Raw genomic sequence first — 25,399 nt, forward strand, 5'->3', positions numbered from 1 at the left:
ATAGGCCTACCCCCATAGCGCATGCTAAAGCCTGTCTAGCAGCACCTGATTATTGAACCAAGTTATCTTTTGCACTAATAATGTCAAAACACACAAGGTTTAAATGTAGAGTCAGTTGGTTTGTCTAAAATGAAAGTAAATAGTTGAGAGAAAACGTGCCTGTATTAGATTCGTGAAGGTCTTAAAGGGACAGTAGGTCTATTATACATGCAGCCTACTGTCATTACTGTCAAGGGATAGATCACCCCAAAATTTCATGTACTGTATGTCATTATTTACTCACCGTCACATTGTGCCAAACCTGTATTAATTTCTTTCTCGTGCTGAACACAAAAGATGATATTTTGAAGAATGTGGTTTGCCGGTCCACATTGATTTTGGCAGTAGCAAAAAATACTATGGAAGCAACTGCTTTGTTTTCCAGGTTCCTCAGAATAGCATTTATGTTCAGAAGAAAGAGAACAATTAAAAACACTTTTGAGTAAATAAGGGTGTAATATTAAAACACTATGACAGAATTTTTATTTTTGGATGAACTATTCCTTTAATGTTAATAAAACAAAACACAAACTGAAAAAAATCACTCACTGATCTTGACTGAAAATATTTAATACAGTTGCTTTAGGAATCAGTTTATATAGTGTTTTATTTTATTTGTTCATTCAATTTATTGAATGCTGAAAATAAATAAGTGTACCCTAAAAGAAAGCACCGTTTATTTATAAATTATGTGTTGTTGTAGTAATGTATATCTTTGTTATATAAAAAAAATAAAATAAGAAAAATTATTTTTATCTTTGTCCTCTTTCACCTAAATATCTGGCATTCTTTTTTTTTTTGTAACCTTTGTCTTTATAATTGAAAAATTAGTTTGGCTGTAATGCTCCGACTTGCAAATTAGTAAAACCAAAGAATAACAAAGAATTGTGATAAAATCGTGCATCGTGATACTTCTATATATAATAAAAAAAATAAAAATAAAAACACGATATTAATTTTTTTCCGATAACGCCCACCCCTAGGTCATTGCTGTGTTGCTGGAAGTTCACTTTGAATGTGCAATTTTTTTACTTTCCGCATTACTCCGCATCCAAACATGCACAAGTTCAGGGCGATTCTAGCCAAATAAGCACATCTGTGTTTGCATAGTTTGTCTAAGGCTTCTTATTCCAGGTACATTTAATTTTTATTATATAAAATAGAATAAGAATTAATTTAGATATTAATTATACATTATTTGTTTACAGTTGTCTTGTGTTTGATGCGAAACAGCCAATTGTTTAAGATTGTTTTAAGTTTGTATATGAATAAATTATTAATTCATCAACTCATTCATCACAAGACTTGTACTGGCACATGACTACTTCTCACCGGTGATTTCAGATGGTTTTAGAGGACAATTACTCGTCACTCCTCTGTTGTTTCAAAGAATAGTACAACGTGATCACGACAAGCATAAAAGCCTTGTCCGTTTGGGAAGGTGCGCTCACAGTCAGTGGAACAAGGCGAAAATAACGTTATAACATTTTTTTGTCTCGTTTTGGTAAACGAAAATGAAGAGACATTTTAGCATAGCATAGACATTTTTATTTTGTAAACCACATTTAGTCTTGTTTTTAATTATCCACAATATTGCATTATACATATAATTATAGTCATCGTCACATGACCATCATTTACTTTGCGTCTCATCTCATTATATTTAGTCTTAATTTTTGTTAATGAAAGCAACACTACTCCAGAACTGATCTCTCAAAGAAGCAATTGTCGACGAGTGCTGACGCAAATGAGTAGGACGTGTCCAAGCGCTGAGCAAGAACGTGCGAACATGAGCCCATCACCGCCTTTCATCACGTCTCGAGGTGCTGAAAGAAAGTTAAAGTTGTAGAGACAAAAAACCCAAAAAGATCACTTTGACTCCATGAAATTTCGTCTTTTATTTAAGATTTAGATTTATTTTTTATTTTTCTCCAGACCTTTAGAGAAGTACAGTTTCCTTCAGCTCTTGATATTTCTTACATTTTAGCACTGTGTAAAACCCAAGTTAAACAGTACTGATTACGTCGTCGTCGAGATTTAATTATTCATTCCTCTTGAATACTGAACTGTCGGCAGGAACATACACAGCTGATACAGGATTAAGACTGTTACAAGAAAACTGAGAAGGGGGCGAGCAGAAGTGACGAACAGAGTTAACCATCCCGGACGAGCCCCCTGTGTATTGCCAAAACATTAGTTGCCCAGTAGCGCAGCTATCCCAGCTTTCCCTTATGGACAGAAAAAAAAAAGTGCAAAGTAACTGCTACAGACACACACATTATGATCCCATCCTAGTGAATTTCCCTCGCTGGAATCGGTTTCTTCACGCTCCCACCAATTGCAAGTTTCATGTCATGCATTCACACATCACTGCACTCCAACTCTAGACCTAGTTCCTTAAACTCTGTACACCTTGCACACCTTCAAGTTTCTTCAGGGAGCATGGTCATAGTGTAAACACTGATTAGGCCACGTACGCTGAGGCAGCTATGAGAGACGCCACATGGTGGCATCCCTTGTGCTACACAAGCCCTGTGCTTGAAAGGGGTTAGGTGGTACCCAGCTCTCGATTCCTCTTAATTTCACAACATGGCGCCCTCTGATACAGAGGTTAACCGCGATGTTGTAATCGAAAGTAGAAGACCCCCGGACCAACCAGACAATCTGGCGGAAGGGTCAAAGGCAAAGGCCTGCATCCATCTACAGCTAAATGCCACGTCGAGAATGGGTACCACGTTTTTGACCCCTAAAAATGCATCTCCCTTTAATCAAGCGCACAGAAAGGTAGAACAAAGTTGAAGGCCAAAGATCCTGGGTAAAAGTGCTTTTTGCTTCGCCATCATTATGCCTTTGATCCGTCATAATGGAAGCCAAGTACCCTTTTGATCAAACACAAAAACTGAAGGCCTATGTTGATTTTGGACATCTACTTGATTGCTTAGCTGCACGGCTTTAAGGACTCTCACATGAAGTAGCTCCTCTGTTGTGCAGATGGATGAACAGGTGCTGTTCTTTTTGGTTTAGCTTTAAAGGCAGACCCTTGTTTCTAAATCAAGACACTTTTCATTTGATTATTTCCATTTGGTTCCAATGGAATTTCAGGAACGCATATAATCGATGATGTGTACTGGTATGTAGCATCCCAAAAATTATGCAGTGACATTAACATTACGTTTTTACTAGGGAGCTTGTTTAGGCCTCATACCTGTTTTTTGCAAAAACTGGCTTATTTATGCAACCGTTTGAATTGGGAAAGCTAGAACAGAGCACTTGGGCAACAAGAAAAAAAAAAAAAAAAAAAAGGACTAAACCAAGAGGAACACAAATCCGGGATAAAAATGAGCATAAGATGAAGAGAAAAAACAATACATAATCTTGTTATTTTGTTAATAGCTTTGTACTGATTTGTATTCCATGTTTGTCACCTGTTCTTCGAATAAAGGGAATAGGATTTCACAGTTCCTAATGTCGGTCCATTCCGGCACTCTGTAGCAGATCTGTGGAGGCCGGGGCTGAGGCTCTGAAGGCAGTCTGGAAGCCTGGGGGAGGTGAGTGGAACTGGGTGGCGGGGTTAGCCGTGGTTGGATAAGGGGTCCAGCCGGCTCTGTGGGGGAACTGGGCTCCGAAGGGGCCACTGTGTGGGGGCTGAGGGGGCACTGTGGAGCCAGTAGGGACATCCATCTCTGTGAGCGCCTGCAAGGATTTGAGCCAGTGGGGAGGATTGTCATCTTGCAGAGAGTCCAGATTGTTGCCTGAGGTTGCTGGGATACCTAAAAGTGATAGGAAAACTTTGATTTAATAATAATAATAATAAAAAAACATTAATATGTAAAATATAGGTATGCTTTACTTAAAAAAAAAAATTTGCCAGGTTATTATTATTTTCTTTTATTAATATTATTAATGGTGGATCCATATGGCTTTAAAAAAATTCTAATTAAATTTTAATTAGAAAATAATTTGTGTGAAATGTGTGCACATTTAAATATTTATGAATGATGATTAAACTATATATGTTTTTAGGGAGACAATGCATAACATTTCACAATATGGACTAACCTTGCGATGTTATTTATAAAAAGTTCAAATTATCTAATATTTGGAGACTTAAAGCTGCAGTAGGTAACTTCTGTAAAAATAGATTTTTTACATATTTGTTAAACCTGTCATTATGTCCTGACAGTAGAATATGAGACAGATAATCTGTAAAAAAAAAATAAAAATAAAAAAAATCAAGCTCCTCTGGCTCCTCCCAGTGGTCCTAGAAACAACCAATCAGAGCTGCGGTCCGTAACTTTGTTTGTGTTCAAAATGTAGAAAAATGTATATAATAAGCGAGTACACCATGAATCCATTTTCCAAACCGTGTTTTTAGCTTGTCCTGAATCACTAGGGTGCACCTATAATAAGTGTTTATATTCAGACTACTTTAGATTGCTTTGGGGGTACCGCGGCGGAGTAACCCAGTACCTTTGTGATTCTTCATAGACATAAACAGAGAGAAGTAGTTCCAACTACAATGTTCTTCCGCAAGACGCAAGCAGTTCTGTTTAACCGCTAGAGCGTCAAAAGTTACCTACCGCAGCCTTAAGCTTAACCGTCATCTCCATAATATAATTTTCTGTTAAAATTTAATAAACTTACAAAAATTTACATAAAACTACTTCCCTGCTTATATTAAGATTGTTTTCTTTTAATGAAGATTTTTTTATCCTTCATTATGATACAGTATATGGAGACCCTAACATTATGTTCAGCCAAGGAGGGAATTTTTTTTTTTTTATTAATATGTCAGAAATGAAAGACGTGATTATCATAGAAGTACATTAAGTCATTATAGGTATGAACCACATAAAAGGAGAATCAAATGATTCACACAGTTTCAAAGTTATGAAAAATCCATCAACAGATGGAATTAAATCATTTTAAACATAACAGCATACTGTACTGACCGAGCAACAGTTTGCGTAGTTAACAAATCCACCAATCCTGATGCCAGGTAGGAATCCAATTTTTCTTGTATAAGCAACATTATTGAGAACAATCGTAAATAATTGACCCAATGCAATAATGGGATTAATTACATAAGGAAACTGAGCTTTTTTGGGTGCTTTCTCACCACTTAAAACATGCTGGCCTGCTGCAAGCTATTAATTCCAAACCCCCTGTGGATGATGGATGCTGCAGGCAGCTGCTGAGAGCACCCAGACAATATCCGTGACATCCATACAGATTGCAACCTCAACCTTAGGGAGCAACAGATAAGACATTGCTATTTCCCTTCAACCCTGGGGAGAAAAATGTCTAAACTTTGTTTGAAGTATCGATTACAAAAATAGCTGCACAATTCTCTATCAAACAGTGGATAAAAATGTAACTAACAATAAGAATGCAGTAAATGTTCACTGCATATTGAACAACTTTGTATACTGATTGTTGACGTATTCTTGCATGATAATTGATTTAGTCCACATGGATGCTTTTGACTGTCTGAATGTGCAGGAGATCAAATTGATCTGAAATGTGTGCCCTCTTCTCTGGCCCTTAAAATGGCTTTACATCGCTGACATTTTTAGAGAAAAGGTTACAGAATAAATGTTTAAAAAGCCTAAATGCATTATTCATTTTAGCTCCCAAAGGCACAATTTGAACAGGCTTGGTTTTTCCTAAGGTCAGGTAAATTTGTTTCACAGATGCGTTTTGTGAATTGTAGCCCATCAGAACCAAACATGTTTTTCTATTTTTTTCTCACAAAACCAAAAAGATCGAAAAAATTATACAATATTAATAAAAGTTAATATTAACATTTACTTAAATACTATTAATGTACTATAAAATGTAATAAATGTTCACATTTTATATTTTTGTATTTTTATGTACATAATATAGATCATTTATAGTCCTACTTTATTAGGTTTTTAGTTGTGTACTTAAATGTCAGGTACAATGTAATTATTGTGTTTATGTTGTATTGCAAAAAAAACATTTACAGTTATTGGGGTGGTATACGGTTAACATTAGGGATAGGTCTAGTGGTTTGGTTAAGGTTTAAAGGGTTGAGGTAAGGTTGACTAATTATATAGATCTAACTACAGACATTAGTTACATATAACTACATGAATGTATTTTACAATGTAAAAACCATGTATGTGCACAAAACATACATCATATCAACATTCATTTAGATGCAAGGACATAGTAGTACAGACACTTAATATAAAGTGGGTCCAATGAGAAAAACAGGAGAAAAAGGGAAATAATTCATTTTTTAACAAGGTAATTCAGGCTGTACCTGTGATGATGGCAGGGTCCATCAAGCTGGGTGTGCCGTCCCAGCTAAGGCTGTGTGAGAGGCCGCCTGTGTGGTTGGATGAGGAGGAGGAGGATGAAGATGAAGATGAGGAGTTGGGCAGTCCACCAAAGTTGATGTTGATGTTGGGTAAAAGTGCTCTGAGCCCATCTTGCCATTCCTTCACATTTAGACTTTCTACTGAGGTGCCGTTTTCTGTTTGGGAAGGTGATGGTAGGGTATCCAAACACCCGTGTGCACAAATACACAGAAAAAGACAATGGGGGTGGAGAGAGAGAGAGAGAGAGAAAGCAATGATCAGTTTTAACATTTTACTGTTTTCAACCAATTTTGAGTGTAAATTTGGTATGATTAGCTGTATATCTGTGACAAAACCAAACAAACATTTACAAGCAGTTGAACAAAGTGTAACAGAAAAGTAGGACAACTTTTTAGTCGGATACGGTCTTAAATGGTGAAAATGATGCAATGTGATGCAATAAAATCAAGTGATGTGATTTGATTTATTATTTGCCATATAATGGCTGAAGATTGATTGACAGACCTAACAAAAACACAATTTAATTGAATTCCCTAAAAATTTAATTTTCATTCAGGATATCACGTCAAGAAACAGCATTGATCAAAGCCGGACTGCAGATTAATAGCAGCTACAGTAATGATGATTTATACTGGATTCAGCAAAAACAACAGGTGATCTCTGGCTCCCTTCTGAGTCTACTTGCCCTTACTAATGGAGAAACAATCATTATAAAGCTTTTTAAAGGCCCGTTATTATTCAATTAGTTTCTCATTTATATTTTTTCTATGTCACACTGGAGGAGAGACGTGCAGCTTTAATAATGCAGAGCTTCTTTTGGCTGGACTCAGGCCAAAATAAACATTTTCTTCTCTAATCAGGCCAGTATTCTCCTAAGGTTTGCTTCTGCCCACAGGGAGGGAGAAACCAGGCAGCAAAGATGATGAAGGAGGGAATGGAGAGAAAGAGAGAGAGGGACAAACAAAAAAAGAATTGCAAAGACAGGGGAATGGAGTGAACGAGATAACAACCCTGGCAGGGAAAAAAACAAGTCTTTAGCCTCTGAGCTTGACTTAAGACTAAGCAAACTTCTCTGGGCACATTCCTCCAACATCAGCTTCCCTCAAAGCCTGGACTTGTGTAAAGAGGTGGAAACACAGGGATAGTGGTGGGGTTGAAAAAAATAAAAAATTAAGTTGGCTGATAGATTTAATACTAACTGTTGTATTCGAGTACAAATTAATTTGTGTGAGAAGAAATGGACTGCAGAGTACTATGACAGAAGTGAGACTAGCACAGCAATAAAGGAAACTGATTACCTGATACAGCGATCAATATTTGCAGTCATCATAAAATAATATACAATTAACTTATCAGAACCAAGCATTCCAGAATGCTGTCCAATATAGACAAACTTAAATTTATAAATAATCTGTGATTATGACCTCATTAGAATAAAGCAGAGAGGTTGGGAAGTTGGATTAATTTTCACAAATCTATAAATTGTCCTTTTCATCGGTTAAAAATTCAGTTGGCAATACAATTACAGTTAGGTAACTTAAAAAAAATAAGCATTTCTTTTCACCGTATTGGAGTATTCATAAAAAATGAATGAAAATTAATTAAGTAGAGCACTTGAATTAAATTACACTTTTTTTCCTGTTTCTTTAGTTAAGAATTTAATTAAATTACATTTCTTGCAATAAACATTTTGAATAAAGATGGTACTTTTCTATTTGAATATGGTCTAATTCTATTACATCATTTGTGTGAATTAATATTATTTTTTTTTTATAAAATGAATTATCAGAAAATAAAATTCCAGAAGACTAGACCAAACACCTATATCAGAAAAAAAAAAAAAAAAAAAAAAAACAGTAGACAAAAGTCAAAAAATAAATGTAAAAATGTATGAAATTTTGGCAACACTTAACACTTTTTTGTATAATGCATTATAAAAGTTGTTGTAATGCATTCATTACGCCTTGTAACGCACATTAACAACCACATTTAATACATTATAACACATATAAATTCATTGTTACACTATGCATTTTAAATTCGGTATTATAATACACATTATGTATAATTATAATGCATTATACTCTTTAACAATCCTTTATGATGCATTATACATAAAAGCATTAAAATGTTACACAAATGTTTTTAATATTACAGTCTAACAATAATTTTACAGTCTACTGTCCCACACTGTAACTGTACTAAGGTAATGCATGTGTACTACCACCAGCAAGATGGCAGTCTACTGGGACAGCCTGCTGTTAAAAGGTCTTCAGACAATAAAGGAGCATCCGGCCAAGACACCAGACGCACTGATACTGTCACACAGGTCATGCTTGTAATTTAATTATTTGGCAACGTGGGAATTTAAGGAGCAGACGGAGCTCCCCTCTGACACCATTTGACAGGAGTTTCTCCTGAGCGTGGGCAAGGGTCGAAACTATGGATGCTGCAAAGTCAGCGATGTGTTTATTACTCCATTAATCAGTTAAAACCAGACATAATGGATCTCAACTAAGGGGTCAAAGTTTGGTTGTTTAGCAGAGGTCAGATAGCCCCTGTTGGGAAATGAACTAAATACATCATCTCGAGGCAAAATGCATGTTTCTCAATTGATGATGCTTTGAGTAAACCAGCATATGAATATACAATTCTACCATATTTCATTATATTACAGTAGATGTTTTCCCAGTGACCGTTTCCTTTTCTAACAGTGATCAGACCTCAAACACAGAGGAAGTGACACGTTCACTTGGGATATGCAGAATTGGTTTTGCAGTCAATACCATCAAAACCTGTGCAGAAAAACAAGTCAAGTGTGAGAACGAGCCAATATGAGAATCTAGACACTCAATATCAACACTTGAGGGGGACTGGGCTTCAATAAAACCCCTCTGAAGGAGGGGAGAAGATGAATGTGGTGTTGAATAACGTGAATGAGGTGTTCTTTTTAAACCTCTCCACAGTTCTTTCTTCTGATTAGAAAGTGCTCCTCTAGCCGAGTGTGGCAGGCATTAACACAGTCACCCATGTTTGCATTAGCATACGCAGATAAACAAGTGTTGTCATGTTTTATTTATACGGATGGGACAAAAGCTAAACTCAGAATCTCATCAGCAGAGTGAAGAAAGGGCTGTAGAGGGTGTAAAGTTGGTCTATCTGCATCATTCAGCTTTCAGTTTTGTGATGAACGATATGCCAGTTAGACTGTGGTGTTAATAAAACATTAAATGAACAAGTAACCACTGCAATGTATACATCACATTACAGCTATTTTTGTATATCAGTTCAATTCAGAATCTTTTATATACACCACTGTTCAAAATTTTGGGGTTAGTCATTTTTTCTAGTAATTAATTTTTTCTTTCATTATTTTAGTTATACATTTATATTATTTTGTTATATTTTTATTAATTAGTTAATATATTTATATTCTTGATATATTTTTATTAAAACATTTTTTACTGTATTTTTGCTCAATTAAAATTTTGGTCAAATGTGGTGTCATGACAAAAATCAGGCCATGCTGATATTTGCTGATAATCACGTTTACTTGGAAGATAAAAAATGTATTACCAGTACATATTTTTTCAGTTATTTTTGTATCAATTTATAGCAAATAAAAATGAGTGACTCAGTAATTGACTGAGTGAATTATTACACTGTGATTTCATGAACACAAATTAAGAAAACAATAATAATTAAATAAAGAAATACAAAATGAGCAAAGAACAAGCAAAAAAAAAAAAGAAAGAAAAAAAGTCAACCAATCTGCTTATATACTTCATTTGCTTAATTCAGGTAATGCTCAATTACATCTAATTCTACATTTTCAATATAGAATTAGTAATATAGAATCTCTCACTCAAAACAACCTATCTATCAGGTTATGAGACTGCATGTCTATTTTTGGTTTCTCGACTATTCTTTGTAAATAATGCAACGTCCCCGTCCCAGGTCCTGGGCAGCTGCATCCTCTGGAGGACACCACTGCACACAGGGAAGACCATTCCTCTCACGGAGAGCCGAGGATTAACCAAACAAATATATAAAACACCCTGCATAGCACAACAGAGCCGGAAATGGAGCCAGTAGTATTAAAATAAATAAGTCATGCCAGTTATTCACGGTTTCTATGACTAATGAGCCCTCAGGTCACTTCCAATTTTCATCCCCTTATTTTTAAACTGAAATACAAAAAGGAGGCACACTGAGAAACAAACAGCCTGTTAGCAAATGCTACATTTCCACAGCAGTGTCAGCAGATTAGATTGTTTCACATAAAAAGCCCTAAAGCTAGACCGCAAGGAAACACTTTCTATTTAAATTAACTGAATTTCTGAAAGCTCAAGGACGTGCTTGGGGAGTAACTAACTGATGCTAAAGAACTTAAATAGATTTTTTTTTTCAGTTGCTTGACAGCAACTCAGCTGCTTTTATAAAATTTCTGAAAGCATCTCAGTACAAACTTTTATTTGTCTAAGTTGTCATGCTATCAAACTAAACTGCGGCTGTTTTATGATATTTGATATCTGGATTGTTTTTCAGCTCGAGTCTCCAGTGTTGAGTTCAGGTAAGGGCCTAAGTGAAATGTCAAACTGTAGCCTCTTCCCCGTCTGAGTACTTTCTCTTCAGATGGATAATGCCAGACAGTATATTTGATATTTTCTTGGGAGATAGGCTACAGGCTTTTCTCACACCCAGAGCACAAAGAGGAATCTTTGAAAACGTTAATCTTTGTTTAAGTTTAGGCTCAGAGTTCAGGTCAGGAAAACATGTCTTTTCAAGTCAAACTGAATTAATTATGCTAGACTGACTTTAAATAAATGCTTTTTTTCCCCCTGAGGTGGACACCCACACTTGGAGATCCACCACATAACAGAAAACATAAAATGCTAAAGGTAAGAAAAAAGTGGGCTGGCCCATCATGCATTACGCAAAATTGCAGTTCTGTCACGAAGATGTCCTCAGGGGATGATGATTATATGCTGTACAATTTGTATCAGCACTAAATGTGACAGCGGTCTCACTGCTATACTTCAAATCATGAGGTTTCATTCCATGAGAGAGCCCTCGGCAATCACCAGAATCTTCTATGATGGAGCTCTGATGACGTACATTTCTGTATGCTTTCAAAACAGCACCACACTGCCCTCCAGTGACGGAGTTTGCAATGACAGTTACCCACAATGCAAACACATACGTTTTAAATTACATGTAATTCCGTTGGAAAAATATTTGTATTCACTTTTTATTAATAATTAAAAATATATTGACATTTATATTTTGATTAATTTTTTTTTTTTTTTAAATGAGATGAAAATTTAAGCAATTTATTCCTAATGTTTATACACACACACACACACACACAAACACATACATATACACATACACACACATAAGCATACATGCATACATATATACACACATCAATATCACTGAAGGGTAGCTTTTGGCATCTTGTACATAATTCATAACAAAGATGACAATGAAACTTAACTTAGAAAAATTACTATGAAAGGGTGTGTTTTATTAGGCTAAGTTTTTCATAAAAGCATTACTTGGATACATTCTCTAGATTATTTAAATTGTTTTGTGTTGTGTAAGAGGATGCATGTTATTTTGCTATGACTTATGCAGTGCTCATTAAATTTGAATGATAGTAGAATATTGTCAAAACATAAAATGAAAAATAAAATTGTTCTATTAATATTTTGTTAAATAAGAGATTACTCTATTTGAGTGTAATAGTCATTTGGTAATAAAAATGATATTATAATTTAATAAAAAAGGTCTGTCCATGTCCCTTGAATGGTTGTCCACGCCTTTAATAAAAGGCCATCCCCTTTAGTGACATCAGGACAACAGATTTTTTGTCTCTTCAGTGGCGGGAATTTTTAAAAGCTGATGTGAGTAAGTTGGTGACTTTCAAATTGACAAAGTTTGCTTACTTGCTTTGCCAAAAAGTTTAAAATGTCCACCCTGTCGGCATAAAATATGCTAGAAGTGATTAGAATTATCTAAAAACAATGTGTGGGAATTCAGCTAATAGGTTTCTATAGTACTTGAGTGTCCACTTTTAATGACATGACAAAGCGAGTGGGAAATTAAAACCAACATTTCTGAACTTTGAGATGGATAGGTTTGCACTTACCTGTCATATGCATACCTCCGAACCCCGTATTGTGATGATGTTGCTGTTGTGGTGCCAAGTTCAAGTCCAAAAAGCTGCTGTGCTGTGCAGCAGAAGAAGGGGCTCCAGTGTGATTCAAGTGCTGGAGGTTATTGCGCATGTGCATGCCCATCCAACTGTGGCGAGAGGTCTGCGTCTGCCCGGGAAAGCTGAAGGAGTTGTAGACCGTGCGGTGTGGGTGCTGGGAGAAGCCCCGTGAGGGCAAGCTGGAGTTTGGGGCGAAGTTTGAGGACGTGAGGGGCTGAAGTGGGCCTTTCATTGAAGGGGTGCTGTGGAGTGGGCTGAGTAAAGGCCCGTGGGGGAAGACTGGCACTGATTTTGTGCCGGTCATGGGTAAGGAGGCTTTGTCTTGCACTGAGAGCTCTTTCTCTATAAGGTCAGCCAGTGCCTTACGGGTGACGTCAAACGGGTCAAAGCCGAGGTCGTCATCCTGTTGCTTGGCCGAAGAACCGAAACCGAAGGCCGCTTGCCAGTCCGTAGAGGACGACACTGGTATGGTATCTGTCAGAATGAAAAAGCAGAATTGTACATTTTATACATGTAATGTGGTGCTTTTTGTGGTGCAAATTATATTTGGCCCCTGAGATGCAAAGTCTAGATGTGTCCAGGTACCTGACGTGAAGAGACTCTGTGGTTCTGGGGCAGTGGGCCAATCGGAGTTGCTGTGAAGGGAACTGGAAAAGCCGGACAGGCCGCTGGGGATGGGATTGGGGTGTCGGAAGTTGCTGTTGTCTGAAAAGAGCGATTGTGACTCGGCTGCTGCTCCCTCAAAAGGTGACCGTACTGTCAGCCCTGCTACACAGACAGGCACCACTAGAGACGGCTTGGACAGGCCTGGAGGCGGCGATGGAGAGTCATTGCCAGAAATCTGGAGGATTTAGTAAGAGAGGCAGGACGTGTGTGTTTATCTCGTGTTAAAACATTACCTGTTCTATTTAAAGAAAAGTGATTTAGATAAGTGTACAGCTTTCCATTCAGAAAAGTAAATAATGATCAGCAGTGTGATCCTGAACTTACTTGCTGTGATGTTTCTCCGTTACTTATACCGATGCAATCTGAAGGTTTGTTATTTGGGCTTCAGGGAAAATAAGACAAACTTGAATCAATTAATTTATGTACTATATAAATATACTGTATAACACAAATTAAACTGCATTAAGCTCATTTAGAAAAAAAGTGAAAGGTTTTCATTAAAACGAAATTGACAGCATTAAGCTACTGTTTGGAAGAAAATGTCCTTAATTGTCACAAGAAAAGAATTGTAAAGTCAATAAAATAAAAGTTACTTTAGTGCATTTTGTGCTTCTAGAGAATTTAGTTTATATCGTTACCATCCAACAATACCCTGAACCGTCGGTGCCCTTAAGTACTTCAGAAAACATTTTTTCAAATAATGTGGCAAAGAAAAAACGGCTATGAGAATATGGCACTAGGCAGAAGTACACAGGCTGGTTACCTGCCAGAGTCACAGTTTGATGTGAAGAGAGGCAGGCCAGTGATGGAGCCAAGGCCGAGCTCTGTGTCCGGACCGTCTGAAGTCATGTTTTCAGAGTCGGAGCTGCCATCTAGGGACGGGGTCTCTTGGTGTTCTGGAAGCCCATTGGGCATCTTTCCTGTGGTTTGTATCGAAGGCCAAGCATCTTTGTTGTTACTGTTGGAACTGGGGAATATGAAATGAAACTTTAAATATGATAGAAGCATTAAAAGTAAAGGAGGAACAGACCAACAATGTTTGCATATTCATTATTGACATGTAAGTTAATGAAAGTATAAATGAACAAAGCATAATCAAATTAATTTTAATTATAACTTCACTATTCATAACTATAGTTTTCTGTACAACACTGAATAATAGTCATCAAAAATATGAAAATATATAAACAGGTTTTTAATTGGAGCTGGTGTGAAAGGTATGATTCAGCACAAACCTCTGTGATGTGCCTGATTTGCCCTTTGTCTTCTCCCCCGTCGAGCTCTGCAGGAAGTTGGGATTTGTTTTGTAGAGGTCCTGTAAGAGTTTCTGTTCATACTCCTGATGTTTCCCTGCCTGCAGTGTCAAATGTTAGGAGCTCAGATGCAAGACTGTCAATCTCAGTAAAGCAGTTACAAACTGCAACGTTACCTGCATTTCTTCTTTTGTGAAACTAGCAGCTTCGTCTCCCAGCTCGTGAAGATACATACAGTCTGGTTTGGGGCACTGCATGCTTTTTAGAAAATAACTGCAGTATTTTGTTGTCCCTAGAGAAGCCTGCATGAGAAAGGCATATTTAGATCATGCACACTGCAAGTAACTAATCTCTCATATAATATCAGACTGTTTTTGTCCCAAGTTTTCATTACCTTAAGTGTTCGTCCATCTACTACAACATTGTTAACACACTGTATGGCTCTGAGGGCATCTTCTGATCGAATGTAAGTGACGTAAGCACTGGCGCTAGGACCCTGGGGACAAATATCAAAACATATTAGATGACTAAATCAGAATGAGCGAATCAGTACAAATGGCAGGACCTGTATGCTAAATATTAGCTTGTTTGAATCAATTGAGCAGACACAAGGCTAGCTGCTCACCTGCGAGCCAGCATAAGAAGTGCTGTTATTGATGACCACCTTATGGATCTTCCCAAATTTCCCGAAGTACTCCGGCCTTTTTAAGACCTGCAATCCGACATCAATAATATATTTAAAAACACCTGATTGCTAGTCGCAGATCATCAACGGCACATGCAAATGCAGTTTGTTTAGTCGAGTCACACAGGGAGAGAGCACACACCTTATTATCATGATTCATTGGAAGGATATGACTCAATCATCATTTATTATTTGAGAAAGGCATATGAAACCTAGGTTAGGAACTAAATATACCCCCATCAGCATTGTGGCAAATATCATTCCACAATTTAAACTCCACCAAAGATCGTTCCTACTCATAAAACCTTACATAAATAGACCATTTTACACCAAGCTTTTGAGGATAAATTTGCGTGAATGACGTACTGTATTGAGAACCGATGACCTAAACACTATCAACAGGATGTCCACAATGTTCAGCCAAATCCACAGTGAAAACAAAGTGTGGCACACAAGTAGGTCTCTGGCGGGTGACTGACAGTTCATTGGCGGAGGGCTTCGCCTCAACGGCATGGCGCTTTTGAGATTCTGGTCACTCATGAACTGTGAAAGCAGCCCGGATGTTTCTTTGCAGTCTTTGTTCGAGTGTAGCGGCCTCACTCGCTTTCAGTTTTTTGTTCTTTTTCACAGCCTCAGTGTGAAATAAATGAAGGCACAGAGACTGAAAAGTGAAGGGATGATCGGTATAAAAGAAAATTCAGGCGGTTCGCATGAAAACATTGTCACAAGGTTAATTTGATGTTTTTAAAGCTTGGTGCTCCTTATCTCATTCGAACGCTCTTGAATTTAGAAGACATGTTCTCACTCTCTTGGTTTTTCACACTGAATAATTTGTTCTCTGCTGATATCTATTCAGAGTACATGACGTCAGCTGTGGTGGCAAATAGAGGGAGAGAAAGAGCGTCAGAGAGTAGGGAGCGAGAAGAGATTGAAAGCTGTTTTCGTGGGCTGGTTATGCAGGCTAAGTGCAGCTGGTGGGCAGGTAGCTTTCATTTCCCAGGAAACCATTTATGGTCTCTTTTTTCCATTTAATGATATGTGGCACAAAATCAAATCTACACATCTTCAAGGAGTTTCATGCAGCCAGATGGAAGTGATCCTGTACAATATGCCAAAAGAGATATCATAATAATGGAGAATAGTAGCATCAAAAAGTATGCTTTTTCATATCTGAAAAACAGGATGGCCAAGATGGCCATAGGATGGTAGACTGTGAGATTCCACAATGCAGATTTTTACATTGACACCAGTAACTACAAGGAGTTTAGCAATATAGCACCTTTTTCACTTATCAGTTATAAATATCACTTATAAATCAATAAGTGTCATGAGCAGGACTGAGAGCACAGGAGCTCCTTTTCTTTGTCTTACTTAGTTTACCGTTTTAACAGTTCTATCAATTAATAGCAAGGCTACAATGCTTCTTAATATACTGTCAGCATTCAGAAAATATGCATTTATACGTCATTCACTATGTGTAAAATTGTCAATGAATTGTCATTAATATGATTACCAGTGCACACATTCACAATTTCTTTATACTGAACAAAATACTATAACAGGATTGCAAAAATCAAAAAGTGTAAAACTGTTTATTTAGTTCAAATTATTATTTTTAATTGATTTCTTTTTAAATTATTTCTTTTGGATCTCAATGTAAAATGTAGTGTTAATTACAAAAAGCTTGATGGTTGAGTTGTTTACTAACTTTAAATGAAAGTATGATACCTATACGGGTCTACTACTAGTAACTACTTGATTAGAATTTAGATTATAAATCCTGTGAGTCACAAAAGGATATGAACTTTACTTTACTTTAAGTACTTTAATGTTCTTTTCACCTGATCAGGAATGTTTTAGCAGCTGGGACACATGCTCCTTACCTAAACCATCATTTCTTAACAAATGAAAAATGTATAAGACCTTAACGGGAAAGAAAAATTTGTACTTTTTCATATCTTGCTTGCAGTGGAACTTTTATAAACCACAGAAACCAAGTGTGAGCGAATTCTGAGAGCTCTATACCAAATACCACCAAGATGAATATCAAGCTTCAGTGCGATGGAGTCATTTATCTTGAGTGAGAGGAACATCAGTTACACAGAGGTCGGTGTGTTTTGCTAAATCACCTCGGGATCAGCGAGCCGTTGTGAAAGGCCCACCACAAACACCAGGTTTCTCTGGACGACTCGCACACTGGAGAGATGCTTGCGGTTCTCTGTGATCTTCTGCTTCCGCTCATTCTGCTTCTGCTTCTTCTCATTCTTTATCCTCTGAAGTTCCTCTTGAGAGAGAGGTTTGTAGACCGCAGGGTCTTCTGGATAGGGCTAAACCAAACAGAAGATCTTAAATGTTACATGCAATCATTTTTGAAGAGGGTGGTTCACTAATTGATTAATAAAATAATTTGACCATATCAGCATCAAATGGTAGAAATATTCAAATAATAAAAAATTAATTAAATATTCAAATAAAACTAAACTTTTTGTTTAATATTTTACAGCAATGGAAATCATTTTCCCAGGTGAATAATTTTTTTATACAATATATCGATGCATTTTAATAAACAGCAATTTTTTAACACAAATATACCAAAATTCACATAAAGAGCCGTCAAATCAAAGCATTCACCCAAACTTCCATTAAGAATATAAGGCCTTCAATAAAAAAAAAAAAAAAAACGTTTTAATATGACACTGATTAAGGATGGCCTGGGATCATCTCAGAGACGAACAACTGGAATAAAGAGCATAATATTGTATGACATTGGCTGCAAATTAGGACTAAGGAGCTGCAGTGGACACTACATGGACTGATTTAAGTGGTTGTCTGGGTGCATTTAGAAAAAGAACACAAGAACTGGAGGTCTGTTGAGCTACACTTGTTCCCTCCACACAGCTGTACAGCAATGATAAAAATAACACAGACCCTGAGGCAACAGGAGGAACGTGAATTATTCCAGCAAAGCTCCCTGAGATGCTGAAAGCTCTAGCCATTAAAACTCATCTCCTGGAGCTCCCCAATAGAGCAGTTTCTCAGAAATAAATTAGTGTCAAAGGTTCTTGGGCTAAGAATGTATAAATGCAATCAAGTGGTAAAGCCCAAATTGCAACATGTAAAACTAGATCTGATTTTAGTTTACAGGCCTAATAACTTGCATAGCTTAATAAAACTAATCAAGAATGATTCTAACCAAATTGGTTTTTTGAGTGCTGTACTGGCTCGTTGGTTACCTTTCTGCAGGCTGGGCAGAGGCCGTTCTCATCTGTGCGTATGCGATGCCAGCAGAAGCGGCAGATCTGATAGCCGCAGGTGCAAGGGAAGAAGTTGACGTCATCAATTTCCAGTGGTTCCAAGCACAGTGGGCACTCCATGGGGTCCTCCTTCACCTCAGGGCTACGGGACATCCTATGGCACGGCGCGGAGAAAAGAGCGGGTTGTTCTCACAGTTTAGAGGCAGAGCTGATGAGAAAGGAAAAATATTATTTTATATTTTATACATTAAAATTTTTAAAAATGCTATTTTTACAAATAATTTTTAATATGAATATCAGTTTTTAATAAGTTAAACATTTCTTATATAATTGTAATAAAATATAATAATGTTATAATAATGTATTTGTTTTTTAAATGCCACAATTTTTTTTTAGAAATGCAGCCAATATCTACAAAAATCTTGTTTCTTTCCAACAGTGCCTAATCTTCAGATGCAAGACAGAATTAGGCTCATATCACTCAAATGGTCTCAAAGCACACTAGAGGTTTCAACAGAGCCAATAATGAGACTGCTACTAGTAAGAGTGTGTTTGTGTGTGTGGGAGGAGTTTAAAACTCAAGTCAAGAGAAGAATTGAAGGTATAATTGGAATCGACAGGCCCAAACACCCACACAAGCAATTGCAACAGTTTCAATAACAAGTATGCGTGTCCTCTAGGGATCATCCAGTGAACTGGTTGTCTTAATGCGTAGGTGCAAATTCAGCAATTACAGAAAATGAGGTTTTGGACCCTCATATGGAACACAGATTTGTGGGCTCATGACAAGGTTTGCAACTTTGAATGTAGGATGCATTGGTTGAAAAGCAATATGAGGTCTCTGTGGAGTTATGGAGAAGGAATGTGACTGCTAGCATCTTCATTTAAAAGCCTTCTGAAAAATAATGTCTACACAAAAAAAAAAAAAATATTGGGGTTTAATTAGTTTAATTTAGAAGGGGGCAAGATAACGGCTAATACAAGCTTAAAGGGGGGGTGAAATGCTATTTCATGCATACTGAGTTTTTTTACACTGTTAAAGAGTTGGATTCCCATGCTAAACATGGACAAAGTTTCAAAAATTAAGTTGTACGTTTGAAGGAGTTTTTTCAAGTATGGCTTTGTGTGACGTTAGATGGAGCGGAATTTCCTTATATGGTTCCTAGGGCACTTCTGCCAGAAGAGCGCGCGCTCCCGTATAGCGAGGCTGAGCACAGGCATTTCACTGATCAGAGCATTCACTGATCAGAGCGAGAGCATCGCGAAATGTCACAAAAGAAGTGTGTTTTTGGTTGCCAGGGCAAGACAACCCTGCACAGATTACCAAAAAAACAGCATTAAGGGACCAGTGGATGGAGTTTATTTTTACAGAGCATCAACGGAGTTGTGCAAGTGTTTTTGTTTGTTCCCTGAATTTTGAAGATGCTTGTTTTACAAACAAGGCCCAGTTTGACGACGGATTTGCGTATCGTTTATTTCTTAAGGATGATGCAATCCCAACGAAAAAGGGTCACGATCGTGTGTTGGAACCACAGGCGGTGAGTAAAACTGCTTAAAATATCTCTGCCTCCTTGTTAGTGCGTCCGCCTCCTATGTGGAGACCCGGGTTCGAGCCCAGCTCGGAGCGAGTCGTTGCTGCTGCTGCTCTCGTTCAGTTTCAGCCTCGGGATCTGATTCTGGATCATAAATAAACAGCTGAATCTGACTGTTAGCCATGGTTTGTTTTGGATGATGGTTTTTCCCTCACGGTAATGTCACAGCTTCCAAACGCTCTCAACGCCAAAAGCCTACTGGCGCTCGTGATTCTTTAGCTCCGCCCACACGTCACGCCTCCAGCTGGTCGTGTTTTTCCAGGAAAAATCGGTACAGACTATCTTTCTCTTATGAATATAATAAAACTAAAGACTTTTTGGAGTTATGAAGGATGCAGTACTACTCTATAGGTACTCAAGATTAACAGGATATTGAGTGAAAACGAGCATTTCACCCCCCTTTAATTTAAATCTTCGTTGCGATCGGTTTTCTTTTGGTCCATATGTGTTGTCATGTTCTGATTTAAGGACTTCTGCAGTAGAACTGAAACCCATCTGAATAAACAACATGGGTGAGCACAAATACAACATTTTGGCCGAGACAGTTCCGCTCCCTGGTGGCACTTCCCCATGAGGTTCATTTATCAAACAATGGTCTGAACGAAGCTCCCAAATGGGAACAAACACAGGACAGCCTAGTGTGCATTAACAAATTAACCAAAATATGAAGCTTCCATGGAGTGATTCATCTTTGTCACATTAAACAACTGGTAAAAAACATTGCAGAAGCAGAAATATCTTATAAACTATGAGGGAAACAACCAGATTGTATGATATTAGCCTCATATTTGTAGTTCCTGTTAAGCAGGCGAAGGGACATTCTAGAGGGCATTTGATTGGCCAAAAATAAATCAAAATTGTTAGTATGTTTTCCCAGGAAAATTCAGCTACAGTATATGCACAATGTTTTTTTGGCCATCCTTATTGCTGAGCCCTGAGTACAAAATACACAAAACATTGCAGCAAGTAATTTTTTTAATATACTTTTGTACACAAAGGGCACATTGAATTGATCAAACTTACAGTAAAGACTATTATAATGTTATAAAAGATTTATATTTTAAATAGATGCTGCTCTTTTGAACTTTCTATTCATCAAAGAAGCTTAAGTCTTTCTGAAAGATCAAGTCACACTGAAGTGTAATGTATTCTGCTTTGCCATTACATTAATAATTTACATTTTAAAATGTATTTAAACTGAAAACATTTTAAAATTGCCATAATTTCACAAAGCTACTGTTTTACTGCATTTCTGATCAATTAAATGCAGCCTCGTTGAGCATAATACTTTATTTTTTTTCTTACTGACCCAATCTTTCAAACCGTGTTGTATGTATACAGTCTCACAGCTAGCGCATGCAGACTAAAAGCCAACAAAGCTCCAATTGTCATTTCATGGGGTCTTATGGTCACTGTCAGTAGCGGAAGCACCAGGAGTGCTCTAAAAATATCCCATCCTGGCCAGGCAGTGTGCAGCAGGAGGAGTCAGTCCCTTGAATTTCCCTTTAAAAGGGAAATGCTGATTGAACGCAGGGGGCGGTCTGCACTACATGTAGGGTAATCAGCAGTTCCTCGGACTGACAAGGTCTCACCCCAGCTAGTAAGGGGGGCGGCAGGGAAATTGCAAAGCACAGTCTCCTTAACATGCCAATATGGAATTAGAAACAGAGTGTGAAGGTTTTTTTTTGCTGGCCCCGGAGCCAGGACTGTATGGAGAAGGAATTCCCACTGTCGGTGAGGATGGGATTCCTTCCCAGCGGAGGCGGATATCAGCTCTTGGTAATGAAAGCTTTTCGCTGGCCGTTGCTGGGGATGGGGCATAACAAACATTTAACCATCACTCTCGTAAAAAACAAAAAAACATTTGATTCCAACATAATGATTATAAACCCCCATGACAAACTCAAGCTGTGTAGGGTTTGAGACCCTCTGGCATCTAATATCACATGCACATGTTGTGAAAGAAAGATGCGTAATGTGGAATGAAACAGGGCAATAAAAGTCACAAGATGACCTTTAAAATTAAGACATAAATGCTGAGCAAAAGGTCTCGTCTCTGATTATCACAATGCACTTCCAATGCAAATGCAAATCTGGATAAAACTAAACAGAAATCAGTATGCTTGCTTACATTGAGCAATAAAGACAGAATCACCCATGAATCACTTTGGAGCAGAGTCGGTAACAAACATGTTGGCAATGTGAGTTTTGATGACGGAGTGCCATGGGAGATGAACAATGAATGGATGAAACCTCAAACCTGTGTGCAGGGGTCAATATGGAATGACCTTTCTTCAAAGCATTACTGAAATCCTTGAGAAAACATTCAAACTGCTAATCGCAGGTTCATCGTGCTTTTGGTTTCTCCGCGGCTCACTGAGATGCTACGGCATACCCATTTAAAGCAGAAAAACTGAATAAAGTTAATATCTGATAGGTCACTTGCAGTACTAATAACTTTGAGCATGCATGTTTGATTCAGAAAACTTTCGACATAACCTTAAATAGAAAGCCAACATTGCAAATACAAAAACAATGCAGATCTGAAGGACATTGTGCCATCTAGAAATAAAAATGGGAGGCTTCTGCAATATTTTATGACAAAACATCAATAACCACACTAAACACATGTGCCAACAACTTCAATGGAAAGTCAACATTTGAATCCACAATAACAGCACAAATCTCAGGAACAGTCTGTCATCTATAAACAAAATTGAGGGGCTTCATAACACTTTATGACAAAACTGCAACTTAAAACTAAAATCACAATCTTAAGGCTTAAAGGTGGTCTTAGAAAAATCTTTGGCACCATTCTGAAAGTTTTTCTGCAACAGGCAGATAACTTCATGTGCAAGTCGAAAGGAAGGTGTGCATTTTAAATGGGCATTGATGGATGGTGCAGTTACATCAAGTCAAGTCACACTACACTAATTCAGTTAAACATCCTAATACAAAACCCCCCCCAAAAAAAGTGTCAACAACACACTGCTACATATTAAGAGACTGGATTCAAAACATCATGATGTTAAATTTATAGTCACAGGCTGTGAAAAGCTGCCTTTAGCTCTGACAAATGTATGCAGTATGGTGACAATTAGTAAAAAGATGGACAGTTTTCTCAGCTGGCATCATTCTGATGTCACGGTAGAGCATAGCTGAAATTATTATCTGAGTGGGAGTCGTGTCCATTTGTGGGCTGCTCTTCATGAACAGATGGAAGAGGCATCGGCAAGGAATGAAAGAAAAGCTATTCTGGGCAGACAGAAGTAAGGCTCTAAAAATGATAAATGTTACACAAAAGGTAGCCATTTTCGAAACATATCTGCAATAGCCAAAAAAAGCATGGTTATCGAACACAACTAAACAGCTTTAGTCACAAAACAGCCGATCTATCAATATCGCATTAAAGCTGAATTTAAAAATATTTTTTCCTCTACCGCCTGGATTGTAGCTGACCCGATCAGACTGAACGTAAAAGGTGCAAATGAACTTTTTCAAACAACTATAAAAACAGAGTACCACTTCTATGCAACTGAACACCAAGGCAGATGTCCATTCAGAACAGGATCATATAGCACCGGTGACCCTTGCCAGAAAATTGTCTCTCAAACATTGTGTCTGGCACAAACAATGCCTGACGGTGCACTGGAACTGGGCCTAGACAGTCCACTTAAAAACCGCCTGTTCTCGCTCACAAAGCACAATACAAGCAAAACTCTCTCACGTTACCCTTTTACAAGGATCTTTATATAGAATAAAATGCATAAATATAACCTTCAGTTTAATTAAATCTTAGCTGTCATGCAACAAAGTAAAGCGTTTAAGAAAAAAAGTTCCCCCCAAAACTGAATGGAACCAAATGGACAGTCTCAGCCATTTATCTTGGTCAAATCTTATGTTGTGATCCAATGAAGAAAGAAATAAGGGTATGGAATAAGATGATAACGTTCGCATTTCTGGCTTGTTTATTCCTTTAAAAATATGCTCACATCTGAAAGACAAAAATGCAGAGGGTAAGCTCAAAAGGCTCACTGCTGACAACAGTATTAATGGTGCACACTCAACAGAAACATAATGTTGCAGCCAAACACAAAAATAACCTCTTCTGAGAGACACTGACTTCATATCATTTCTTGTGGAAAGGATGACAGGTGCTTTTGGCCCATGAAAACCTGTAGGAAGCACCTCCTGACAGTGGGCTGCCTATTGAAACAAGCGCCACACACAATAATAAAGGGTGTGGACAAAAATAATAAAATAAACTGCAGCAACGGAGCTATGTCGATATAACAGAAATATCAGACGTCATACCTTTAAAATGATTTATGCTCAGGAAAAAAAGCAACTTCCTACTCAAATAACAAGGAAATTCCCTCTGTCAAAGTAACATATGTACAGAAATGAAATGTGTTTCCTTGTTACGTTAATGCCTTTGAGTAAACCTGCTAAGCTAGCACATATGGAAGTTATTCAACATGCTAAATACATACTAAAATCAGTGTACATTTCCTATGTACTGTGTAAGAGTATGAATGACAAAAAATAAGTCAGTGTTTGGCGAGGCGAGGATTGACATTCGTGTATTTTATTAAAAGCCGGTCAAACGGTGCGGCTAGCGGCTAACTTACTCCGCTAACTGTACGACTAACGTTAGTCTGTCAGACTGATGAAACACACAAACAAAACACAGCATTTCCACGAGAAACAGACGTTTGAGAGATAAAGAGGGATGAGGTATGTTATAAAGAAGTGAAGTGAGAGAGGAAAGCAGCTGAATATGGAGGCGGTGGACAAGAGAGGCCTTGGTGGGATACTCACCGTCTATCTGTGCAGGCAGATTCACATCAAATATAATCTATCTTAACGCTCCAGGTCCAGCAAAACAGGTTACAATATAATTTCCCGGGTGGTTTGTTCCTGCTCCTGTATGATTTTTTTATGCGAAAACACCAAGGCTTGTTTCTTATAGCGTCTATGTACAGCGGTAGTGCCTCCTAACCACCATTGAAATAGGGAGGGGAGGGGGGGCGACAAGTACTGACTTTTCCGCGCATGCGCAGTTGATGATGGGTTTGGGCATATGTGGGTAATGTAGTGTGCAAAATACAGTGGCACTGGAAATGTTTAGAGAACTAGATACATTGAAGGTCGAACTGAGTATATTTTCACACATGAAGCAAATTGCAAAATGTAGAAACTTCAACGTTTGTTGGCAAATAAATGTCTTAATATATGCTATTAGTACATTACCTGTTAAAATATGTCATGAATTATTTCATAAATGTTTTATTGCTTAATGTTACTGTTTTATTAGCTAGTTGTCACGCGTTTTAAATT

General features: G+C 37.5%; 1 protein-coding gene across 2 annotated transcripts; it reads right to left on the reverse strand.

The window, feature by feature from the left end:
* Nucleotides 1-1,564: 1,564 nt before the first annotated feature.
* LOC113062934 (CCR4-NOT transcription complex subunit 4-like) lies at nt 1,565-25,084 on the reverse strand. 2 transcript variants are annotated; one of them, XM_026233042.1, is made up of 13 exons: nt 24,881-25,084; nt 18,447-18,675; nt 17,343-17,540; nt 15,154-15,240; nt 14,923-15,024; nt 14,705-14,830; nt 14,511-14,629; nt 14,039-14,242; nt 13,600-13,657; nt 13,195-13,450; nt 12,544-13,083; nt 6,332-6,544; nt 1,565-3,809 (listed from the first exon to the last, which is right to left on the reverse strand). In XM_026233042.1, exons 2-13 carry the CDS (start codon nt 18,618-18,620, stop codon nt 3,502-3,504), a joined length of 2,385 nt encoding a protein of 794 aa, XP_026088827.1. In that variant the 5' UTR covers nt 18,621-18,675; nt 24,881-25,084; the 3' UTR covers nt 1,565-3,501. The 2 variants fall into 2 exon arrangements, with proteins under 2 accessions (XP_026088827.1, XP_026088819.1); XM_026233034.1 differs by having other exon boundaries at nt 6,332-6,547.
* Nucleotides 25,085-25,399: the final 315 nt, after the last annotated feature.

Source organism: Carassius auratus, chromosome 4 (assembly GCF_003368295.1).
Source record: "Carassius auratus strain Wakin chromosome 4, ASM336829v1, whole genome shotgun sequence".
NCBI lineage: Eukaryota > Metazoa > Chordata > Actinopteri > Cypriniformes > Cyprinidae > Carassius > Carassius auratus.

Excerpts from the sequence above, each read along its gene's own strand:
- LOC113062934 (XM_026233034.1), bottom strand. The coding sequence starts at position 18,620 with ATGTCCCGTAGCCCTGAGGTGAAGGAGGACCCCATGGAGTGCCCACTG. Across the intron at positions 15,241-17,342 it reads AACGGCTCGCTGATCCCGAG|GTCTTAAAAAGGCCGGAGTA; the intron begins GTGATTTAGCAA and ends GTCGGATTGCAG. Across the intron at positions 13,084-13,194 it reads ACAGAGTCTCTTCACGTCAG|ATACCATACCAGTGTCGTCC; the intron begins GTACCTGGACAC and ends TCATTCTGACAG.